Source organism: Candoia aspera, chromosome 8 (assembly GCF_035149785.1).
Source record: "Candoia aspera isolate rCanAsp1 chromosome 8, rCanAsp1.hap2, whole genome shotgun sequence".
Taxonomy (NCBI): Eukaryota; Metazoa; Chordata; class Lepidosauria; order Squamata; family Boidae; genus Candoia; species Candoia aspera.
The window spans coordinates 67,345,747-67,372,286 of NC_086160.1; the positions used below are offsets into that span (position 1 = coordinate 67,345,747).

At 41.2% G+C, this 26,540-nt stretch overlaps 1 protein-coding gene across 1 annotated transcript in view; it reads right to left on the reverse strand.

The window, feature by feature from the left end:
- Positions 1-473: 473 nt before the first annotated feature.
- Positions 474-26,540, reverse strand: part of CFAP299 (cilia and flagella associated protein 299) — a 291,049-nt gene continuing 264,982 nt past the window's right edge. The window contains exons 5-6 of the mRNA XM_063310423.1: positions 9,691-9,820; positions 474-652 (exon numbers count right to left, since the gene is read on the reverse strand). Of these exons, the coding sequence (XP_063166493.1) occupies positions 557-652; positions 9,691-9,820 (226 nt within the window). The 3' untranslated portion in view covers positions 474-556. The remainder of the gene's footprint in view (positions 653-9,690; positions 9,821-26,540) is intronic.

The window sequence follows — 26,540 nt, forward strand, 5'->3', positions numbered from 1 at the left end:
TGCCAGAATCTTGCAAGTCTGATAGTGCTATATCTCCTTCCTCTTCTAATACTCCAGTGAATCAGGGTGGCATCTGCCTGAGTTGCTTCTGAATATTATCTCATTCTTCTGGACTTATAAAATGTTTCACCCTATTTTGTCCAGGTAATGCTTCTGGCATATTTCTGACAAGGTCATCCTTACTCTCTGCAGCTACTCCTTTGGTTCATACATACAGTATTTGTACACATTTTTTAGAGTGATAACACTTTTCATTTCAATGGGATTTACTGAGTTCTAAAGTGAAAGAAACCAATCATTTAAGAAGCAATAAGCAGCAGGCATCTCACCTTGTGTCTGCCCACATTTTTAATATTACTGTGCAAATACAAGGATTTAAAGCAGACAATCACAACATCCCTTTAATGAATAGCCACAGGGAAGCATTCTACAAAGATCCTGCTATTTAAGACAGCAATTTTAAGTTTTTGTCCCATGTGGATCTTGGAAGGTGGCCTCCTTCCTCAATAGATCAAAGACTTCTGCCAATGCATTTAGTCTTCATGAGAATTGATAGTTAGAGTTTTCTTCTGAGGACATGGTCATAGATAACCACTTGCAGGTACAGGTCTGTTTTGATTGGAGCCCGTGTTGTGTTGTCTCCAGGATATGCCTGAGAACCATGAGCCACCATCAGACAGAGGAAGAGGAGAAAAATAAAATCCATCACTGCAACCTGTATGGGAGATCTATGTTCTTACAACACAGTGAACCAAAAACTAGCAAACCACATTTTAGATTAGTGTGTCATGCAAATCTAGTTCATAAAACCATGTAACCAGTATCATTCAGTCTACTGTGCAAACTTAGAAAACTATGTCAACTGAGTAAAGTACATATGTCATGCAAACACAGCCCTTCTTGGATTAGGTGACTCTAAATTTATTGCAAACTCAGATAATCTTTCCTGGCCAAAGTACTGATTTTGGCAAATCTTGTGGGAGAGTCAATCATGAAAAATCTGTAAGGAGTTCAAGAAGCCAAGTTTGGTTTATGATATCTCTTGCATGCATTATGTGCCTTGTAGGAATCTTCTGCTGCTTGTCAGAAGTGCAACTGGCAAAGATGGTAAGCATTTGTCCATACAGACACCAAGAGATGAATCTGACTTGATAGCATCTTTCATACTTTTCAGGTACTGAAACCTTTTGGTATGAATATTGTGCTACAGAGACTTTGGGAGTTGGGGGGCATACAAGTTTAATAAATGATGATGGTGATCTTGATCCCATTAGATTTGACATAGCAGCATGAATGAGGAAAGGTCAGCTCGTTTTTAAATCTTCCTACCCCCATTTAACCAATCTCCATTTGGTTACATCAGTGTTTCTCAGCCTCAGCAACTTTAAGATGTGTGGACTTCAACTTCCATGCTGGCTAGGAAATTCAGGGAGTTGAAGTCCACAGGTCTTAAAGTTGCTGAGGTTGAGAAACACTGGGTTGTATGACTCTCCACTCACCCAAACAATGAAAGGGAAATATTTGCCCACTCAGGCAAGGACTCTGACTGTACCAAGGGTCCTTGATAGATGATGGTCCTTTGTCCCTCACAACCATTGAGAAATGTACAGTTTCCCATCACTTATATACATCAGGAGATACATTTGTGTCCAATCATTTCCATGCACACCACACCAAAGAGACCAGCAATGCAGTGCCTATGACTTTAAAGTGTCCAGATTCTTTTGGGCTTTAATGCTTAAAGTATATATTTCACACAGCAAGAGAGGATCTGCTTATTCATTACAGATGTTCCACAGCTGCTGGAACTTAGACCAGTGACCCACTTTGAGTGCAACCAAATACACTTTTTAGGTATGCATTTTTAAATGTCTCACAAACCAATGCACTCATTTTGAAATGTGTATAATTTGATATTTTGTACCGATGCTATTCATATGCAACCATCTTTCATGGGAAGCACTTCAAAGAAACCATCATCCAAGCGTTGTTTCTGTGCAAACCCAAACAAATTACTGCCTGGCTTACTCTGGGTTGGTTTTGAGAGGAACCAAAGCATGGGTGTGTTTGTCATATTCAATCTCTGCTTAAGGGCTTTTTAAAAGAGGGCAGTGGAGAACAGCTGGAGGTGCTCAGGTCACAAGAGAGGGCCTTTGTTCATTAGAGGGGAGCCTCCATTCCTTGCAAGAGAGCAAAGAAACAACTGACAAATGGGTACACCTCAAGCCAACCTAGCATATCCCATTCTGTTGGAAAATTAGCCATTTGCTTAGTACACTCCCACTGTAAACTGTTGGCATGTAGAATATGTCCTGCAGCCCCGTTTATGAACATAAAAGAGTAACCCCAGGTTGGCCACAATCTCTTATGTCATTATCTCCTTCTTTAGGAGAGGAATCATCTCTCAGCAGAAGGTCCTATGTTTTTCACAAAGCAGACCCAGGTTTGATTCCCCACCACCTTCAGGTAATAGGACAAGACAAACAATGTTGCGTAAAAGGACCTCCTATCATTGTTAATCTGGATAGTGTGAAAGCAAGATGGAAAGTCACTGCCATGCAGGCTAAACCATACAGGGCTAAGTAAACCAGTAGTATGATCTGGAAGAAAGTAGCTTTTCAGAGTTGGCTCTGCCACTGACAAATCAGCTCATGGTGGGAGCTGGTGAGATAAATTCCTGGCAGCTTCTCCTGAACCCCTCAGCTCTTCTCTTTTGTTGGGGAACACAGTGGAAGGAGCTTGAAACAAGCTCCTTCCACTAGCCCACTCTTCCTAGATTTGATCGTGGGGCTATATTGTTTCCCCCAGCCAGCAAAACATCTTGGGTCAGCCCTGTAGCTTCCCATGTTCTTTGAGTCTATTGAGGTTAAAGCTGTGGTAAAAGAAAGGGTGGGATATAACATAATCTCACTTTCAGTGCTTAGGCTAGTCTAAATTAAAGAGACTAATTACACAGGATGGCAAATGACTCGTTTCCAGTGTCATGTGAAAGCAGATGTGTTTTTAATTAGAAATGCAGTGTGTGGGAAAAGTTTTCATTGGAACACAAGTGTTTAAAATGGACCCTGGCCAATATAAACAACTCTGAACTATGGCTCTAAATCAGAGACAAGGGCATGCCTTATCACATGTAGCATTTGTTCCATTTGCATACAAGATGCTTTCAATTTTGGAACGTATATATGCATGCACACATATAAATGAACTAAAACTACAAAGACATCCTCAGATTAAGGTTGACCCCTGGCAGATGCATCTAGACATGGCTATCTGCATCTATCTCAATAGCTATACCTATCAAGCAAATCTAAGTGGCTTACCAGTCCCATAATACAACAATATCATCATCGCAGTTATTATTAAATAATAATAGTAATGCAAATAAAATCCTAATGCTATAGCACCCATCCCTCATTCCATTATACCCAGACTGATAGTTCTCAGCATCTCAGTCTCCAAAGGCTATACAGAATAAGCAAGTGTTTACTCATTTCTGGAATACTAAGATGGTGTTGCTTTTCTTTCAGGGATTAAATTAGTCCACCAAAGATGGCCCCAACAGTGAATTCTCACTTCTGAGCTACTTCCCCTGTATCTTGGGGATGGGGGGACTTTTGAGTGTGCCTTTCCTGTATACACATTTAGGCAGGCAGCTTCTAGTTAGAGTAAGTGGTCCTGAAGATAAGCTGGCCCCAAGCCATATACGATTTTATAGTTACAACCAGCACCTTGAAACAAGGAAAGAAACAGCAACCAATATAGCCCCTAGAATACCAGGATAATATGGCAGTAATGGGTTCTGCCCATTAACATATGAGCAACCACATTCCATATCAACTGATGTTATCAGATGATCCTCAAGTGCAGTGTTACAGAGCTGTTTTGCCATTCCTTTTCTGGGGTTCCCTTTTGAATTCTCAGTCTAGTCAACAGCCTTGTTATTTCCAAGAGGTTCCCCATCCAAATATTAACCAAGACTGACCCTGCTTAGCTTCTGTAATCAGAAGTTCTAGCTATGATATCTTAAGAGTTCCTGATTCTCTTGAATTAATTGTCTTCCCCAGCTACAAATGAACAAAGCATTTTAAAGTCTTTAGAAGGCAAGATCAAACCCATACTTCTACAGCTCTTTATCACTTGTTCTGGCTCTGCCCTCCATAGCCTGGCCGATATCTGTGGTCACCAGCCCTACAGTCTTTGGAAAATGGCAGCTTGACTACTGCTGCACTTGAGGCAACTTTCAATCTTTGTCATTCAAATAAAGGGCTGGCTTGGCATGAAAAGAATCATGGAAAGGAAGATGCAAAGAGAAGAGGAGGATTGGGTTTAGCTGATTAGAAATTGTATTTTGCAGCTTGCTGTTTAGTTTGGATGAAAGATGCTGAGAAATGGAAGGCTTTTGGACATGACCTGAGATTTGGGTGGCATGGGTATTTGTGGTATGATAAAGTCAAGGTTGATGTGGATTTTAAAAATCATTATGTTAGATGTGACATATTGAGAATATGGAATAGATACAGACCCTGGTTGTGCCGGAAAACACCTTCATGGCTCTCAGCACAAGAAGCATTTTATAGACAAGACATAATAGGCAAACACAAATGGCTAACTTATCGTGAGATACTAGAATTTTGTCAAGGGGAATACAAAATAAAATCAAGAGAACAGAGGGATATAGTTGCCAATGGTTTTCTTATTTCAGTTACCAGAAAGATTTAAAGTAGACAAAAGAGTTTATGGTGTTGAACATTGTAAGACTGATTTTGAAATAGAATTGTGAACAAATGATGAACATGTAATTGCTAAAATGTATAAACTTTTATTGAAATTTGAAACAAGAAGAAAAAACAATGCATGATAAAGTGGGCTAAAAATTTGGTTATATACAGATTGAACAATGGGAAAATATGTGGTTGAAAGGTATAATGTTAAAGAGATTTTTTATAAAATGATGTACCGTTGGTATATGACACCAGAAAAATTGCCTAGAATGTATACAGGCACTTCAAATTTATGTTGGACATGTGAACGACAAGGAGGGACATTTTATCATGCTTGGTGGATGTGTGAAAAAGCTAGAAAAATTTGGATTCAAATACATACACTGATTCAAAGGATTTTAAAGATTAATATACAACTGAGACCAGAAGTCTTCCTCTTGGGACTGATGGACAAACAGTTGGAAAGAAGTCATGGAACTTTGTTTTTGTACATGATAACCACAGCGAGATTACTGTATGCCCAAAGATGGAAAGATTTGGCAATACCCACAACGGAGGAACGGTTGGTGAAGACAATAGAACTTGCTGTGATGGCCAAATTGACTGCTTTAATTAGAGAAATGACAATATCTACATTTATAGCTGACTGGAAACTCTCTATGGATTTTTTGCATAAAACAGAAAAAATGAACGTATGATTTATAGTTTTGATAATTAGATATGATAGATTATAGAAAGAAGAGAGTCATGATGTAACTTTAGGGAGAGAGAGGTTAAAATATAATAGTACTTATAACTGCTGTGAAGAAGACTAGAAGCTACTTCTTTGTATCTTTTTTCTTTCTTTTCTATTTTTCTTTTACTTTTTCATTCTTTCTTGCACTTTTAGCTCTCTTTTGCTTTCTTCCTTGCTCTATATTAGAGCATAATTGGGTTCTATGACTGTGCAGCTGCTGGTTTGACTGCTGCTACACTTGTGTCCTTTAGTGCTTCCACCTGGAGAAAGCAACCAACTTCTAGAACCCATTTCCTCTATTTTATAGTTGGTTTATATGGCCACACAGCACAGATTGACCCTTGGGAAACCACTTGGAAATGTTGGATCTGCCAGCTTCCTGCCTGTGGCCTGAACACTGTACTTCTTTTTTTCTTTTTTTGCATTCCATCCTCAAGCTTCAGGCAGAGCCTCAAGGTTTGCATCTGGCAACTGATCCTGCTAAGCTTCAGTTGCTCTAGGCAAAGGTCCCAAATATCTGCTTGACTTGCTAGCCAAACCTCTGTTTATTTCTCTGCCATTTCCTGAAGCTGTCTATTGGCTAACAAATGCAGAGGGACTGAGGGAGAGGCATAGCCTTGCCCATGCCCCACTTACAAGAAAGCTTGGACCGGCAAAGAAGCCACAGGAGAAACACCTGTTGTCCCCTTCTTGCAAACTAAACCATAGTGCAAACAAGGCCTCCAAGAGAGTGGCAGGAATCCTTGGCTCCAGAGGACCCATCAAAACTAGACTGGACCCTGCCACTGAAGGATACAATCAACCCAAGCTTATATACAATCACAAAGATAGGTAAGGTTTATTTATTAAATTTGTCCCCGCCCATCTCCTCCCATCAGGGGACTCGATTGCGTCTGAGATTGCATCTGAGAAACACTAATGGTAGTGAGTAAGGGCCTTCATTGGAAATAGAACCTATTAGTTTACAAGCCCAGATATATTGAGGACGTAATTCCCAAGCCTGACAGTGAGAACCAACTTAAGCTGTCCTATCAGCTTTTGAATATCCTTCTTCTCCTGACGCTGATGAAAAGATGTCAGGGTTTGATTCCCCAAAAGAAGCTTGAACAATGACTATGACTTTCAAGTGGGCAATTGTCATTTATGGGTAAGTGAACATTTAGAAGGCTGTGAAATTGGGGCTGGGAGACTGTATGTGGCCTCTTAAGTATTCTGAAATATAGTTCGTATTTAAGGTACTTAATAAAATCTTAAATTCACCAAGAATAGCTAATCTTCAAAGGCATCCATATTTTTCAGCAACCAAGTCTGCATTCATATGCAACTTTTGCTTCAACTTTAGTTTCAATACCTTGTCCTGTTTTTATTAGCAAATGTCACATGACCCCTTACCCTCTTCCCACAATTCATAGGAACTTGGTTTTTGCTGGGAGGCATCTTCCCATGGGGTGACAGCAGAATGAGATCTACCACATCATGAAGTAGAAACAGTTATACTTTCTTGTTATTTTACATTGGTCTAAACCGAAGAGCCAAATGGCATCTTGTATCATCAAAGCTATCCAAGATATAAGAGATGATTTGTGTTGAACAAACCCCTTCTGGAAAATAGTGAAAGAAACAGTTGAAGAAGTGATGATCACTGGTTAATTCTGGATGCTTATATTTTGATTCACTGTAGTTCTTTTTGGTTCTCCTATTTCTCCTGGACGGATACAACCCTGCCAGTTAAGCTACATATAACTAAGTTTTTATTATGTTGTGGGTCTTCCACAAAGATTATCTATGTAGGCTGCATAAAAAAGTAAGGGACTTGTCCCATGGGCAACTGGAAGAAGCCTCAGTGATGTCATAAATGGCATGACATCATCAGCAAATTTTGCAATTCACATCCTTTGCATGTGGCACAAATTACATAATTTATGCTATTTGCCTGATGACATCATGATACATGTGACATTACTTGCTCTCAACCCCTGCCCCACCCCCCCAAATGTCCATGGCTTCTTCATCATTTTCCCTGGCAACATTTTTCTAATAAAAATCATACTCCAGCTGATTTTCCACTATGAGAAGGAAATATTATCTTTTGTCCCTGCAGGTAAAAAAAAAAATCAGCATGTGAATTAAAACAATATGTGAGATTTGAGAATCTCCCCTTGATTGCTGCTTTTTGAAAAAATAAATAAAAATAAACCACAACTTCAAGTAGTTGAATCCTGTTGTAGTTCTGCTCTACTTTTTCCCAAATAGTGAGAAGAAGTGTATCAAGACTGACTTGGAAAATTAAGAGGTTTACTTATCCTGGTAAAGTTCATGCAGACAGTCAAAGGTGATTCATCTAAAGTTTGAGTGATACCTAATTGTTTGTGCTGTTTGGGCAACAGATTCACAGGTTGCTGATCTAAAAGTTCATCTACCTATACCTGTATGTCATGAACATGCTTATTTTTGATAAAAGGAATGGATATAATTTATTTATTGAATGTATACTTTTCTGCTTATATGAGCACGCAGAGTAAAACAAAATACAAAAAGGTAAAAATGTGAATACTAAAATCAGTTAACAGCCGAAAACCTGATGAAAAGATGTACTGAGGTTTTCTAAACATCCAGAGAATGGGAGAAGTCCCTAACTCAACTTCCCAGGAAGTTCATTTGAAAGCCACCCAGCAAGGTACATCTTGGGGACATCTGCGATTGGGGGGTAGATTCAAAGAATTTTTGACATCTCCCCCACAGACACCTGTGCCCTCTCTCACATGCCAGAAGGACAGGCCTTGACTATGGAGCCAGCTTACCAACCTGAAAGATTTATAAAAGGAGAAGAGGTCATTCAGACAGTCAAACCCTAAGCCATTTAGGATTTTAAAGGTCAGTACCAACATCTTCACTTGCACACAGTAAGAAACTGGCAAGTGGTACAGGACTTTTGATATAAACATCATGTGATCCCTGTCTCTTGTACCAAGTAGCAGGTTTCAGGTTTTGGGGGGCTTGGTACCTTTGAGTCATTCTTGACTCCTGGCAACCGCCTGGACTAGTCCCTGCAGTTTTCTTGGCAACATTTTTGAAAGTGGGTTGCCCTGGCCTCCTTCCTAGGGCTGAGAGTGACTGACCCAAAGCCACACAGTTGACTTTCATGCCTAAGGCAGGACTAGATCTTGTGGTTTCCCTGTTTCTAGCCTAATACCTTAAACACCTACACCAAAGTGGCTCTCAGTGAACAGTTTAGCAGCTGCATTGTTCACCAGGTGCAACTTCTTACATAGCCCTACATAAGAGCCAGTGTGATGGGTGGTGAAGGTGTTGGACAGGAGAGGGGAGATCTGGGTTTTAATCCATCTTCAACTATGAATGCTTACTGGGTAATTCTGGGCCAGTCGCTGTCTTGCCACCCAAACTAACCCATATGGTGAAAATTTGAGAAGAAAGAGCTATGTAGGTCACCTTCAGTTCCTCTACAAAAGGTGGGGATAAAATCAGACAAAAGATAGGAGGATGGCTGGCTGGCTGCAGAATTCAAGTTATGCAAAAATAATGATTTTTTGGAATCTATTTTTTTAAACTGTAGACTGCTCTCCTTTTACTTTGACTGCACCCACCTTGCACATGTTTCTCTAACATCATCCTCAATCCACCTATGCTCTGGATCCACATTCTGCTGCTTCATGCCATGGAAGCCCACCTGCCCTTCTTATTCCAAAAGAAGGACATTTCCCTTTTGTGGAGGAGCAGTTGAGGGTAAAATTTTCAATAAATGGGATGTAAAGTGGTAAGGCAAAGGTTTTGAAGCAGCCACCCCCAAATTGCAGCCAGCCTGATGTGTTAGGATTGCAAACCCCAAAATTCTCAGCACGGCCAACAAAAATTACCCAGCTCCATATTTAGGGAAGACTGCTTTGAAGAGCTTGTGTTGTCAGAGAAGCCAAGGCTGGTTAGATTGACTAAGTTCCTGCAGCATAGAAGGTGGAATGAGATGGTGCAGGGATGATTTGAATTCAGATGTCTATCTTGTCTACATTAAATTTAAGAACATTTTATCACAAAGATAAATGAAGGCTTGCCCTTTATTTCAGAACTTCATTACTTAATAGGACAACAGCATACCTGGGCACTGGCCAATGGCAAACGTATTAGAGAGATATAGATAGTATGTGTCTTTGAGGCATAAACACAGGGAGTCATACAATGTTTGAAGGATCTCAACAATATCTAAGGCAACATTATTACCTTGGGATCCACATTAATGATCTTCCTGTCAGACTTGCTCTTGAAGAGTAAGCCACATGCATTTTCTGCAATCGCCTGGTAATTTGGACTGGAATTCATGCAGCAGATGTTTCTGTCCCAGTTGTAGAAACTGTGAAAACAAAAGCAGAACCCATGCACACCATCCCTTCAACATAACACAAGCTCAGAGCAGTTTGCCCTTGTTATTTGCAGTTGTGTTGTCAGGGCATTTCTTCCTGAGGCAGTTTTCAGGGCAGAAGCAAGGATGTCAGCTGCTGAGCCTCTAAGTGGCTGATGACTCCTGCTCTTCTTTCAGCTGGAAAGTAGGCGAGGAGATAATGAGGCTTTCAAGGCTTGCTACTGTTTGACACAGATTAGCATCAAGGAAGTCGGGAGAAGAGGAGATTGATCAGGAAAGCTTTTACTTTCCTTTGATGGAAATCTTAAGAGTTTCAGTGGTAACATTCTTCCCAAGAATGACTTTCAGCTAGTTGAAGATCTCTGGTTAATGGTCCCTGTGCTTTGCCTGTTGAATCAGGGAAATACAGGAGAAGACATTGAACCATGAACAGATAACTATGCCTGGGGCTGCAGCCACTGAAGATCCCAATAAATGGTATATTGTGAGGTTGCTTGCTACTTTTAAAGTTAGTTTTTATGTGCGCTGCATCCATATTGCCATTACGAATTCCTATCTTTCCAGAAAAGTACCACTGTGGGCCTGATAAATTTATAGTAGTGTCTCCCACTCTACCTGGTAATATTTAGAAATGCAGCATGCATACAATGAAGTTATTACACCAAAGATCTCTTGCTGCTGCAAGCAGTGACCTATGAGAATGGAAATGACATTATTTCTGCATTTTTAAAAGAAGCTGAAGACATGAATCCATACAGGTAGTCCTCACTTAATGACAACTGGGACCAGAATTTGGGTCACTAAGTGATGCAGTCATTAAAAGAATCTGACCAGTTGCAGCAAATTAAGCAAATCACTGCAGTTAAGTGAACCATGTGGTTAAGCGAATCACACGGTTCGCCACTGATTTTGCGTGCCAGAAACTGGCTGGGAAGGTCAAAAAGGGCAGTCACGTGACCATGGGACACTGCAATGGCCATAAATGTGAACCAGTTGCCAAGTGTTTGAATTGTGATTGTGCGGCCGTGGGGACACTACGATGATTGTGTGAGGATAAGTTGTAAGTTGGGTTTTTTAGCGCTGTCAGTAAGTCCGAACCATTGTTAAATGAATGGTCGTTAAGCGAGGACTACCTGTACTTTTCCATAGGCTCCTGATGACAATATGTAGTTGCAACACCCCTGTGCTAAACCACCTGCAAGCCCAACCACCTAACTGCTACATAACACTCCATCAGTTGATTTTATCCTTTCTTTTCATTTCTTTTTCAAGGAAAAAGCCCTCAGAATCTCATTCAGCGTAAAGAGAGCCAAAAGGTTTCAGAAGAAAAAGGGTTGTGCAACCTTCTCCTACCCCCTCCTCACCCTGGAAAACAGAAGAGAGACTGTTAGGAGCCCCTTTCTGCTCATTCCTGCCTGCATGCTCAGTTCTGCAGGAAGATCTGAATGAGCAAGCTCAAGTATGACTTTCAGGTGTCGACTCTCGTCTCTCTGTTCATCTCACACGGCTGCCTTTTAATCGCTTTCACTCACGGCGGCAGAGCTCAGCTAATGGACATGTTGCACAACTTGCCTGCATTTTGGAGGAGCCGTTCTCATTCAGTTTGATGAAAGGGAATTTGCTCCTGAGATTTCTCATGGGTGGAGTAGGATGTTCTTGTTCTTGCTTTGTTGCAAGATGTCCAAGGGTGTGTGCGACTGCCCCATCTTTCAGTGAACAATCATCCCTCCAATTAAATCCCAATTTATGGAATCACTTTATGGCAGAACTTCCCATGAGTCTTGCTCAGATCAGGAAGTGGGGACATTGAGAGGTGCTTCACAGTGACAGAAAGATGAGTCATAATTAAAACAACAACCCACTAGCAGCAACAGGGCTTCCACCACCTTCAACCAGAAAGTCGGCTCAACACCACCATCAAGAGAAAATCTCAAACACTGGGTGAGTGTAGAAAATCACTGTTTCTATTTCACGACGTGGTAAATCAAGACAGCTTTCAGCACAGGGCTAAGCAAAATTCCCTCTTACCACTTCTTATGGAGGAGGAAAAAGAAATTTCTCTGTAAAGTATTTTCTCTGGTCAGACAAAATAAATTAGATTTGTGGGGAAAGAACCATTAATCATTGCCAGGATAACCACTTCCCTCACTTTGCCAAGTTTTATACCCACACATGATCATCGATGTGCTTCTATCCTTTTCATGCCCCAAATATCACAGACCCAAGCATTTGTACCCTGCCAGTGAACTAACACTTCCTTTGCATAACCATTATGGCTTAACACTGACTTTTCACCCCCGTACTCAGTGAGCCCACAGCACACATGGCTGAGGCATCTCTAGGCATCTCTTCCTAACCTTCTCATAACACTCCAAGTCAAAATGCAATTGGCTTGATTTTGGTTTAGTGTGATTTATGAAACCAGCCACAATGGCTTTAACCCATGCTTTGGGTGGCAATAACCCAGCCAACTGTGGTTTGATTGACTACAGTTAAACTATGGCATAATGTATTACACAAATGAAGCAAAAAATCTTCCCTTCCATAAGAGAAGAAGCTGATGTTGAATGGAGGCCTTTGGAAGTGGTGGGTTGCTAAGTCTATACTGGCATTTACTACCTTCCTTTCGATACTTCAAACATTCAAACTATCTTCAACCTCCTGTGCCCACCCATGTCTCTTATAACCCTGGTCCCATAAAACCAAGTGAGAAGTTGTGTTGAGAAGTTGATCAAGGTAACCAGTGAGCAACTAAGAACATTGTAGGGGAACTCTTGGTTGCAAGGATTTGAGCTGGGTATCAGTGACTTGAGAAAAGTCTCCATTATTTCTCTGTTCCATCTGCCTAAAATGAGTTTCATTATGCTTCTTATTTCAGGCAGAGCACCTGCATCAGTTCAATGTCATCTGCATTCACAGGAATACAAATCCCATCAGCTCTTACCAGCATGGCCAATGGATGATGAAGAAGTCCCTCTTCTCAGGGGAGATGGGTGGTGGAAAAATTTGGTGGAAAAAAAATAAATAAGTGGAAGTGGAGAGCATTAAAGTGTAGACAACGCCTGAAGACAATGTATTCCACCTCTCTAATCCTTCGCTGGCTAGAATGAGCCAGACGGAAATTATCTTGAATTCTTCTCTCTGCTTTTCCAAATAACATGCTTTTGTTAAGCACAGCAACAGCCTCAACAATTCGCCTTATAAATAAAAATAGCATTCCTCTTGCAGCTGGACAGTGGGCACCAGTTAGGGTTGCATATTCCACATAGTTGAGTGTCTACTGGAAGGGTATGAATTCGGTTTGGAACATTTGGAAAACCTAAAATCATAGTAAGAGGAAATTTATGCTACAGTTTTAACACATTTTTGGCATCCTTCACTGTCTATTGGATAACATTTCTCACTCCTTATCTCAGGATGCTTTAAATTATTTCAAAGGCAGCTCTAATTCTATTAATCAAAATTAGATTAAATTAACTATTGGGGCTTCTTAGGTTCTTAGGAAGCAGTTGGTGCTACAGAAACACTGTTACTCATTTCTGGAAGTAAGTTAAATCATCCTGAACTACAAACATGTACTGGCCGAAAAGTTAACAACAAAAAATTTAAAAGAAAGACAAATCCTTGCTCTGTATTATAATCCAAACTATCAGAGATTCACCAAGCAAAGGTCTTTCCTAATTGTTCTACAAATGGTCCTTTTCATTAGAAATGCCACAGACTGAACTTTGGATTTAAACAGTGGGTGGTCTATACATGAAGTGTCACCTACCTCTACTGTTGGGCTGCGGATTTCAGAGAATACCTAAACTTTGCTATTTCAGCACTACCTTCCTTTCCTAAGTTTTCCATATGAATCTGTTGTTAGGATCCTTTTCTAGGCATTGCTAGGCTTCTCAGGAGTCATTAGCAGGGATTTTTTTTCCTACTCAGAGCCTCCAATGAGATAGATAAATCCAAAGATATGGAACAAATTTCACAATTGATCAAGAGCATGTCCTAGTCTTCAAAAATGGACCAAAGACAGGTTCAAAGGAATGATGCCACTGGAGCATTGTGCCAGAAAGAAGTCCCAGCTTCTGAATAATCATACTTTAAACAAACCACATGGATAACATCTTAAAAACAAGAAGTATTGAGTGGTTAGTGATGACGACCTTCGCTGATCTTGGAAAATAAAGCAAGGTCATGCCTGGTTGATAGGAAATCCCAATGCTGTAGGCCAGGTTGGGAAGTTGAAAAAAATATTTCAGATGACAGCGGCAAAATACTTTGATACTGTTGTTAAAAAAACCTATATGGATATGTCTTTGAAAGTGAGTTTGACTTGAAGGAAACTTTACCTTGATCTGAGAGCAATCCTCAATTCTGTCATCATTAATCATACTTATTTTTTAATATTGAAGCTCTACATATACAACAAGAGGAATGAGCGCCCTTCCTTCCTTCCTTCCTTCCTTCCTATTTGTCCATTTCAGTTAGCACTGGAGCACTCTGAATGTCTGCAAAGAGCAGTGCAGGAACAAGAGACCCAGCGAAAAACCGGAAACAGCCTAGCACATCAATTCACATGGGTGAGTGCTGCTATTCAAACACCAAACCCATATGCTGATTTGCAAGTTCTCCCCCCAGCTGAGCATCCTATGATTCTTTGTTTGCTTATTCAAGTAACTGAATAAGGGAGAGCTGCATAAATTGCTTTGCCAAATTGTCCCTAATTGCCAAATTAGTAAATTAACATAATCAACATTAGTAAATTAGTGTAATCGAAATACCCATTAAAACCCTCTGCTATAGACCCCTTTAGAATACTGCAGAGAAAATCTACGGATTAGGAGTGTTTGCAATATGCACTAAGAATCCTTGATAAATTGGAACAGGTACAGCTCTGTTCAAATCCCCGTTTGATCCCTAAACTCTCTAGGTTTGAGGAGAAATTAGAACAGAGAGGGAAAACACCATACTACCATACTCTGAGCTTCTTAGAAAGCGGAAGAGATTGCAATGTGATAAGAGGATCCATGATACATGTGATGATACCTTTCTTTCAGGGGGAGTTCTTCCTTCCTTCCAGAGGGAAGTATATGCGTGTATGTATGTGTACATATACTCACACACACACACAGCAGGCTGGGGAAATCCTACTTGATATTCTGCCTCTGTCTTCATCTCTTGCACCAGGCCAGGAAGAATACCCTGGTTTCACATCTCCAATTTTCTCTCTACCCCTGCCCCCCAAATACAACCAGATAAAAATGTAACTCCCAATAAAAATTGGGAGTTAAATCAAAAGCTAATTGTGAACCACCATGGAATGATAGCTCTCCAGCTTGTGGTTCCCAAAGTTTCTCATGTCAGCCATCCAGGTCAACATCCCACCTCTTAGAAAGAAAACAATTACTATTCTATAAATGGGTGGGGGCAGCAAATAGAAGAGTGGTAGTGGGGCTGAGAAACATACATTGGATCCATCATGCATTTCATTGCTGATCTCTTTGGTCCCCTTTTCAGCCTCATCAAATAGGATCCTAAGCTGCACGTTTTGCAGGATAGGGTTCACCCTAGCAGCCTTTTTAAAGCAATAGTAACTGCGACAGCAATGATAAAAAAACAGATCTAAAATCCATGGAGGCCATCCCTTTATTAGACTGCAAGCTTTTAAGTTTCAAGAACTCTTCATCAGGCAAGATAATTAGGGGGTGGGGTGAGAGAGAGAGGAAAAAAACCCAACCTCACTGATCTTGTACCAGGTTACAGTGTTTGATGTGGAATTTTCAGATGTGCAGCTTCAATCTTATTAGGTAATAGTAGATGATCTCCCAGGTTTGTTGGAAAGATGAAACGAGGACATGTTTGTAGGTCACCCATTCGGAGAAATACCAGTTCTGCTAACGAAGGAGCACACATCCTGGACCACTTATGCTTTAGGGATAAAAGGCTGTTTCCTACTTATAAGCTTGTTTGCAACTTTAGGTTTCCATATTCCTAGTGTTCCATAAACACAGAATGTGTCTTGTTAAATCCCTGCAGCTGCCAAGTAAGTAGAGAAAGGGATGAGGAATCAGTAACGCCCTCCCACTTGCCATAGAACTGTATCTGTTCCCATGGGCCTCAGCCGCTGTGGCCAATGGTTTTGCTGCCTTCCATTCTTACAAGAAGGAAACTCTCTGAGGAGAATGCCTGAGAAAGACGGAGAGGAAAATCAAAAGGAGGGACCAAAGACGTATGACAGAAGGCTGCAGAAACTCCACATCTCACAGAAAAGAGTAGTGAGAGAAAACACAGGTCATTGTTTCAAATATTAGAAACTAGGGTTACAAATAAAATAAGTATTTGCTCTATAGAAGTAGAATGAATGTAATGATTAAGAGGCAGACATGGGCCTCCTCAGCAGGCAAGTGATGTCACCTGCATCAAGATATCTTCATGAAAATGGTGCAACTAGCAGAAGTTTCATTATCTGCAGAATCTGCATAATGACGTCATGATGCCTGTGTCAGCATGGTGCTTCCTAACAAACACCTATGATCATCCAAGCTACATACTGGGAAGGGAAAACTCGCTTATTTGATTTATATCCTATCTCCAAGTTGTCCTCAGAACAGCAACCACCAAGAGTAATTTGTGGCAGGATAGAAATGTAACAAACAATCTGACTGTCTGGGAGACGAACTGGCCCAAGTCCCCCAAGGAGCTTCTACGGCTGAGAAACCTGTCTTCTCCACTCTTAGTCTGACCCATTCACCACTACATCAGACTCCTTTCCTATTGACCAGAATGAGGGACTTCCCAGGACACCACTTCCTACTACCATCTCTGCTCTTCTCTTCTGAACTTATGAGTTTACTCAAGATAAGTACATGCAGCACCACTTCCATCTCCACCATTAAGTGACTGGATACCATTGTTGGATGACTAGGGGAAACATCTGGCTATGGGTATATTGTACTAGAGATTGTTCAAAAACTAAAGTCAAGTTGAGCTTGATTCCTAGTTACTTTTCAGACACAGCTATGTTGTCTTCTTGCCAACAATGTTTGCCATCACCTTGACATTAAAATATCAACCAGGTCCATCTCTAGTTTTCTGAGATGGACCAAGATCTCAGTGAAATGCTGTCACATGCTGTAGGGACAATTAGGGGAGGTGATTAAAGAATGGTCAAAGAATCTCTTGACTTGGATTGTTTCCACTTCAGGTTAATTTGGGGGTGTAATTAGGGAAGGCTGAGAGAAGGAAGATAGATGCTTTTGAACTGCAGTGTTGGAGGAAAATTCTGGGAGTGCCTTGGCCTGAAAGAAGATCAAACCAGTCCATCCTCCAGGAAATCAAGCCAGACTGCTCACTTGAGGGAATGATATTAAAGGCAAAACTGAAGTACTTTGGCCACATAATGAGAAGACAGGACACCCTGGAGAAGATGCTGATGCTAGGGAGAGTGGAAGGCAAAAGGAAGAGGGGCTGAACCAAGGACAAGATGGATGGATGATATCCTAGAGGTGACGGACTCGACCTTGGAGGAGCTGAAGGTGGCATTGACTGACTGACAGGAAGCTCTGGCGTGGGCTGGTCCACGAAGTCATGAAGAGTTGGAAGCGACCGGATGAATAAACAACAAAAAAATTATCAAACAAATCTTCCAAGAAGGCTGTTGCTTTGATGAGCCAGCCTTCTCCTCTTCCTTACACCCTTGCAATCTCCTCCTTAGCTTCTGCCATCTGTCACTAATCTTCTCCCTTGGCCGATCCATGATGGGGCTCTGTAGGTTAAAAGTGTCATGGCATTCCTGACTGCCACCCAACAGCTTATTATGGATTCAGTAGTCTTTGTATAAACAACAAAGAGCCAGTTTGGCCTAGTGGTTAAAGTGATGGGCTAGATACCAGGAGACTGAGAGTTCTAGTCCCACCTTAGGCATGAAAGCCAGCTGGGTGACCTTGGGCCAGTCCCTCTTTCTCAGCCCAACTCACCTCACAGGGTTGCTGTTGTGGGGAAAATAGGAGGAGGAAGGAGTATTAGGTATGTTCGCCGCCTTGAGTTATTTATAAAAATAATAAAGGTGGGATAAAAATAAATTAAATAAATTAAATCCTGTTTGGCTCTTAATATTGCCCATGTTCACCCAACACATTTAACCTGGTTGCTGAACTAATCTATGCACAATACATTGAACTGTAAACTACCCCAAAGAGATGAGTTTGCAAATTAATGCTCGGTCACTGCCTCCAAAAATCAACACTCCCCTCCCAAGTTTATGAGCTTGTGCCCATGCAGCTGTCTTTTACTAACCTGGTTAGTGTGTTGTGTGAACACACCAGTGAGGGCTTTCAGAAGCTCCACAGCTGGTTCAGATCAACTAAGTGGCTTTGGGGAAAAGAGCCAACAGTCCTGCCACTTTTAGGATCTGATAACAAGCAGCACAACAGCTGCACGGCCTCTTCTTCTTATCTTCCAACAGCCGACTTAAAACACTGCTCGGTTTTGGAGATTTAATCTTTATTATGCTACTACCCAAATGTACTCATACCACAGGGATGTGGGGATTTAAATGCCTTTGGAGCTGTGGTTTTGCAAACCCTAACATTAACATGCCTTTGCCACACATGCCACGTCCGAAGACAACAGATGCGATGTGCCCTAAGGATCTTAATCAGCCAAGTCATCCATCACAGGGCACCATTGCATCAGTTCTTCATTGGTTTTTAATAACCCAAGAAAATACTAATGAACAGGGATGGATAAATCCTGTTCTGGCGCCAGTGAAGTGTGGCTTTGCAGAGCCTCCCTGCCAGGTGTGTCCTCATCTAACGATCCCCCACTGCAAACCAAGGGTTAAGAAGATTCAAGGCAATTTCTTCTTATGAAAATGATGGGAGGTGGCTAGAGAGGTGCCGAAGACATTGGCTTTCAGCCCTGATTTTATTTAATGTCTTCAGAGGCATGCTGGAGCAGTTCTCAGATCAAGGGGGGTTGCACAGCTCTGTCGGCACTGCTCTTCTTTGATCTTACTCAGCCCCCATACCGAGTCCTGATATTCTCCAATGCATATTAAGGCTTCCCCCTCCTCTTCTTGGGTTCTGCTTCTCTTGCCTTCAAATCCAGACTGAACCTGGGAGGAGGGGCTGTTTTTCAGAGAGAAGCACATCGTTTGGAATTTTATGAGTTCTTGGCACATTCAGATCCCCCCAGCCCTAAGGGATTGGGGGTGTGCAGTTGGTCTCCAGGCTGTAGCAACACAAGGAGGAAGTTGCCATGTTTACTTCTGGGAGCAATAGACACTGATAGCATGAGTAGAATTAAGGTACATAAATAGACAAGAGCCTTCTCCCAAGTTCTGACTAGGTAAGAATCATAGCAATAGGACATAGAACCCAGCCATCTTGGCTGGTCAGAAGAAAAGCAGGGACAGACTGAGTTAAAACTTAGATGGGGGACCATGATGAAATCTCATAGCAGTAGCCTAGATGGGGAACCTGAAAAATCATCCCGAGAAGGCAGTGGCAACTACTACTGAATTGTTGCCCAAAATCTTTACATGAATGCATCCGGGGGCTGAGCTCAACTCAAGGGAGTCTTTACAGTTTAAGCAGGAATGTTGTACCTGCAGCTGGCAATGGGCACAATATTGGGCTGCTGTTTAGTTTGCCCACGATAAATCATGGAATATTGTTCTGCAGACAAACCAGAGGCTCATCCTGATTTGTCCCCCAGATGAGCAAGCTGCTAAAACCAAAAGAAAGAAAAGTAATACTAATAGAAGGATGTTTTTTAAGGAATGGATCTGGCTGAATCTCAAAAGGCTGACCTTGCTTATATGCAAACATATGGATCCCCACACATCTGAGAGTGCCAGGTTAAGGAAGGCTGAGTGACAGCATTTATATATTGCTTTTCTGCCAAACATTTGGCTTCCAAAGCACCTTGCAGCCCACAGAAGTAAAACTCTATGAATTAAATATGCAGAGAGTGCAGGATTATGCAACTTTTTATCAGATTTACAACACTGTCCTGCAGTCACTTTTAAGCTCTGTATTCCTACACATTCAGGTCTTCCTGCTGCAGAAGATGAGCCATTGCCATGATCACTTGAACTCCTTCTTTCTTCCTCAATTTTGTCATTTGTAAAGTTAATCAGAACTAAACCCAGCATGTCAGAGGGCTGTACAATGGGTTCTGGCATTATTATGCAAATATATTAACCTCCAATCCCTTTATTAATTATTCTTGGCATGCAACTTAAATGCTGCAAAACACCAAGTTGACATTTTCATTGACATGATCCCAGATCTCTTCCCTGATCTGTCACTGGCTAACTAAACCTCATCACTGTTTGAGGTGAGCTAGGATTTGGGGCCTTAATATTCATTGTATCACAGTTTCATTGCACCTTATTGGTCTTTTTATTGTTCTTTTGCATAGTAGAGAAGTCAGTTTTGGAGCTCACTATAGTATGCTTCTGGGAGAAATAGACACTGATAAGTATAATTAATGTATATGTTTTAATAATGTAAATAGAAACTTCTCCTGTCAGCCATGGCCCTAAAGCACCCAATGCAAATAGTAGCTTCAGGTGGCACCTCTATATTAAATTTCAGCCATGGCATTAGTATAAACAGCACCTGGCCCTAAGTTCTCACCATCCAGGATATTTTGACATCATCTGCAGATCTGACTCCCTTGAAACTCCCTCATCATTTCAAAGAATTATCAGTGAATTAACAGCACACCAGTCCACCTTGGAGATGATAGCTTTGGTTTCTCTCAGCTTCTTATTTTTGCAGATCTGTAGAACTGATTCTCAAGTAAGGTTCAATTTGTTTTTGTTTTAACATAAACCTTATCAGGCATTTTTGTGCCTACTTATCCTAACAGAGGGCATTAAAAAACATTATTTTCACCAATAACTGCATTTTTGCAAAAAAAAAAAACCAAACAAACCTCCCAGCGTTTCTTTTATCATCAAAAATAGCACATGGATTTTTCTCTTCTGGAGCATTTTGAGGGGACTTGACCAGAAAACCGAATCACAAAAGTGCCATTTCCAGGGTGGTTTGATAGCAGTGGTCAACAATTGTTTTTCTCAGCCGAGGGTCACATTTTCTTAGGAGTAATCTCTTGGCATTCACATGAAGGATGGGGCTGAATCAGGGAGTAGACGCTAACATTTCCAACACCCCTTTACTCTTCTTGTTAGACCTTATTTTCCCTCTGCAAAAAGCAGACTGCAGGGAAGGGAAAAAATACTAGCTTTCCCACAGGTGTGAGCTGATCTTCTGCAGAAATTAGGTTGGAGACCACAAATTACACACCCCTGCATTAAGGGAAGACTAGAAGCGCTTCCACTCAACCAGTGTTGTCACTCTTAAATCCTCAGAAACAGTCTGAAGACAATTTCTGATTGCGTAACTCAGAAATGCCGAGAACAAGTAGAAATCACTGCTTTGCTCTGAGTTGCTATAGGTCCAATAGTAACAGTGGCTCTCACCGATCCTCTCCAAAAAAAGAGACAGAGAGGCGAGCTCGCTGCCACTTTGGGCATTGTGGAGAGAAGAGAAAACAGACAAAACAATTTTTTTTTTTTTTGCTTTATTGCAACTGGGTTCCTGAGAAAAAGCAGTCAGCTCTAAAAATCAGGAGTCAATGATTCTTTCTGATGGGCAAAAGGTAAAATGAACTTGCCTCACACACTCACTAACCAACCAACCCAAGTTTTGCAGCAGTTACAACAATACCACCTCCAAGCCAAAAATTAATCAGCTCATCTCTCAATGCTGCTAATGTCATGAGATCACAGAGACCCAGTGTTGCTTTCCAACTGGTGCAGAAACCTTTCATGGGAGGGGCCTAGAATTCTAAGAAACATGAGACAGACTTCTCTAAATGTCTGGCCTTAAGACAGGCTTCTCCACTTTTTAATCCTTTTCATTTTGTGTTGCAAGCTGGTGTAGCAAGCCAAACATATCTGCATATATATCCATCATGCTGTTCCCTTTTGGAGTAAGTAACATTATGCAAAGCCCAGAATGGGAGGAAGAAATAGAAGGCCATAGAAATTCAGGCATGAAACAAGAAAAGGAAATAGAGTAAACCTAGTTAATACCAAGATCATTCACTATAACTCTCCCTACTTCCAAGTCCTTGCAGATCAACCTTGTCCATATAGCTCTTTATCTTCTGCTTGTTGTTCTTTAAACTTCTCACCTCTCTTATTTTTTTCAGGATTTTATCTACTTCATAACTTCCTTGGTCTTCTCTTCCCTTCTCTTCCCTTCCCTTCCCTTCCTTTCACTCTTTCTTCAACTACTTGTGTGACTTGAGCCTCATTCATTCAGGCTACTGTATATGGCCAAACCCACTCAATGTATTTCTTTCAAACCGGTCATTCACTTTTGTATTCAGTCCACCTTCATTCAGCACCCAACCATTTTTGACCCAATCTCTTCTTGTCTTGCCACACACATCTTAAGCATCCTGTTCCCACTGCACTGAATCTACTTCTTGGCTTCTCCTGACATAGGCATCAGCAGGCCATTTTTACAGAGCCATGATCACATTTGATCCACAATCTTACTTCCAGCATTTGCCTGTCTTAAAATGTCTTCATCCATTTTCTCATCCTGAATAAGCCTTCTACAAAAAAATCTATCTACTAGCTCTGTTTTTTGCCATTTATGTGTAACTTGTAATTGTTCACTCCATTTTCCTCAGATGGAACTCACATACCTACCAATATGCTTCTAATGTCATCTCATACATTTTTATACAGTTATCCATCATTACCTCTGGCAACATCAAATATTTGTGTTTAGCTCCCCGTTCAGTGTTGAACTATTTGCTAAGCAGTCCATTTATTCTCAAACGTGCTTTATTGCTCCTGTGGCAATGGACCTTCAACTTCATGGATACTTTTGGTATACCTTCTGCACACTCCCTGCCTGGCACAAAGCCACACTACATTTCCCAAATTTTGTTCATTGTCATCTTTTGTACCCTCTCAGCCAGTGTTCTCCAAAAGCCTTTCCAGGAACTCTTAACAAACTGATCCCACAGTCTTTTTTCCCCCCTTTCATTCTGTCCACCTTGTATAGGGAAACAATAACAGCATTCTTTCAACCATCAGGCACAGATGCAGTCTTCACAGACATGCTGAAGAAGTCACAAGCCACTCCACAAGCCACTCCATTCATATTTTCACATTTCTTCAGTTCGCCTACCCTTGTAGGTATTCAGCATTCTCATGGAATTTAGGAGTTCCTTTTCAACTTCCTTTTTCTTGGATACTAACATTTGTAGCATGTGTTTCAATTTCATTCTTCAATGCTATGCTTTTTATTATTTACTCTTTCCAAGCTGCAATTCTCCACGTGCTATGATCATTACCTGATGGGCTCATAGATATTGACCTCTGCCTCACCTCAGTTGGCTCTGGTCAACTAGGAATTTCACATCACTCTTTTTAGTGAGATAGAGAAGTACATACCAGCCTTAGTTGTACCCATGCCAAATCAACATTTCCTCCTAATGGTGTACTGATCAGTTTTGGCATATTTTGGCTGTTACATCAAAAGTGCAAACAAAGCCTAACTTTACTGCAGGAATGGTCACACTACATTTTGTAAGCCGGTGAAAAAAAGGTGAAAGGTCCCCTGTGCAAGCACCAAGTCATGTCTGACCCTTTGGGGGGATGCCGCTTTCACAACGTTTTCTTCGCAGACTATAGCGGGCTGGTTTGCCATTGCTTTCCCCAGTCGACACCTTCCCCAGCAAGCTGGGTGCTCATTTTACCAACCTTGGAAGGATGGAAGGCTGAGTCGACCTGAGCTGGCTATCGGAGAATCCAGCTTCCGCTGGGGTTGAACTGAGGTCGTGGGGAGAGTTTCGGTTGCAAAACTGCTGCCTACTTCTCTGCACCATGCGAGGCTCTTACATTTTGTAAGCTAGGTCCTCTAATCTGGGGACTATTTGCATGTACACTACCAAAATCTGGCTACTAAATCTTCCCAAAAAGTTTTTACTGGGGAGAGCCAGTTTGGCCTAGTGGTTAAGGCACCGGGCTAGAGACCAGGAGACTGTGAGTTCTAGTCCTGCCTTAGGCATGAAAGCCGGCTGGGTGACCTTGGGCCAGTCCCTCTCTCTCAGCCCAAGAGCCAATCAGGCATGGTATGAGAGTTCTAGTCCCGCCTTAGGCATGAAAGCCGGGTTGTTGTGGTGGGGAAAATAGGAGGAGGAAGGAGTATTAGGTATGTTCCCTGCTTTGAGTTATTTATAAATATGGTAAAGGTGGAATAAAAAAAAATCTTTAAAAAAAGTGCACTCAAACGTACTGCTTCCAGCAGTACCAATTCCTGTTATCTTCAAGAAAATGAAAATGAATAAAAATCTAAGATTAGATTATGATAAGTAACATTTTTAATGGAGTCTTAAAACTAAGCATGGTGAATACGAATGTATGTATGTAGCTAGAGAAGCCATGCTTGGTGCATCTGAAACACTGCACCACAAATAACCTGATATTCATTGCGGAGTTTTATCAAGAGGGAAACTCTTTTTGGAGTTGAGAAACTGATATAACTTACATGAACAGATTCTGAAAAGAAAAAAGGAATGAGATAGGGAAGAAGAAAAGCTGGGAAAAAAGGTACAGGATAGTCCTCTGGGGATGGCCTAGAAGGAACTTGGGTTTGCAAGAGTTGGTGAACTTAAATATATCTGACGTAAAGAGAAAAAACAGATTAAAAGATAGGAAGGAAAAAGACTAAGGTTGCAATTTGGAAGAGCAATGGCTTAACACGTGTCCCCTGAAAAAGTGCCCTGCTTGTATTTCATATGAAAAGCTTCTCTGAGGAATTTGGCCAATGATGTGTTGTGGAAATTTCACTAGCATGGATCAGGGATATCCTACACAATAGGCTTCTGGCTTTGCCACACCTGAGAAATAAACACACCTTTCTCAGCCCTAGATGTGATAATGCACACATATGCCAACCACACCTACACCTACTTTTTATATCTCCTTAGATACAGAATTATGAATCTCAGCTGTTCCTTTTCTTGTTAAGCCTGTTAACCGAAATACAGAGATTCTACCCTGGTACAAGACACAGTTAAAAGCCATTTAAAATAACAGATTGGGCAACAGAAGTGATCGCAATTAATCTTTATCAAGGAACTGAAGGTTAGTTGGGTCAAAATGAGTTTTTGATAGCTAAGAAGTCTTGGTCTGGTGAAACTAGAGGTGCCAATGCATGAAAAACTACCCGTGCCTTCTCACTAGATTTATTAATTCAAACCTCCATTGCTGAAAGAATTGATACTACAGTTTACCTGAAACTGTGCTTTAAGGTGAGTTAAGTAAAACACATGAGAAATGTCAAAGGAAGCCTAAATGATTTCAACACAATGATTAAAACACTGTACAGATCTTCCAGACAGATCTCTATCTCCCAACCCTTCTGAATCCAGCTTAAAACACACCAAAGCTTAAAACACACTTGGCTATTGTGATTATTGGCAGATCTAGTTGGAACTCAATGCAGTATGAGCACCATCAAGCTTCTATATCAGCAAGTCCATAATGCTGGCAAAGAACCATTATCCAGTCAGGGTTGTCCTTTCTGACCAGTTGTCCTTTTTGGCCAGTTGCTAAGCACAGAGAATAGATAGCCATTAACTGAATGTTCATCTTGTCCACTCAAGTTTTCTGAGTCTGGGCTTGAAGGCATCTCCCTCCCCTTTTTCCCAAAGAGAAAACAGAATTCATTGCTAGCATTCCCCTTCTCCCATGCTCCATGTGCTTCCATACATACATTTATGAACAAAACATTTTCCCCTTTTTTTGCAACAAAATTCCACAGTCAGCTTGAGGGGAAATTGTACAAGAGAAGATGGATTATTACAAAAGAAATAACAAATGCATTAAAACCCTCAAAATGTCATGGCAGTGAACATTGTAACCAAACTCCTAATATTAGTAGACCAGCAATTCTGCTAGTAACATATGGCTGCGAGAGCTGGACCATAAGGAAGGCTGAGAGAAGGAAGATCGATGCTTTTGAACTGTGGTGTTGGAGGAAAATTCTGAGAGTGCCTTGGACTGCAAGAAGATCCAACCAGTCCATCCTCCAGGAAATAAACCCAGACTGCTCACTTGAGGGAATGATATTAAAGGCCAAACTGAAATACTTTGGCCACATAATGAGAAGACAGGACAGCCTGGAGAAGATGCTGATGCTAGGGAGAGTGGAAGGCAGAAGGAAGAGGGGCCGACCAAAGGCAAGATGGATGGATGATATTCTAGAGGTGACGGACTTGTCCCTGGGGGAGCTGGGGGTGTCGACGACCAACAGGAAGCTCTGGCGTGGGCTGGTCCATGAAGTCACGAAGAGTCGGAAGCGACTAAACGAATAAACAACAACAAGCAATTCTGCATTGTGCTCCTTTTCCTAAATCAGCGTTCCTCAACCTCAGCAAGTTTAAGCTGTGTGGACTTCAACTTGTGTGTTTAAGTCCACACCGCTTAAACTTGCTGAGATTGAGAAACACTGTCCTAAACCATGCCAGCATATTGCTACGATAAGAGCCCAAGAAGCCAAGAGACAGATCATGCCAAGAATCTCCTCCTATGAGCACGGTCTGCCCATTCAAACACAAGGAAGAAACAGAGTTGCTGTTTATTTATTTATTTATTTAATTTATTTATCGAATTTGTCAC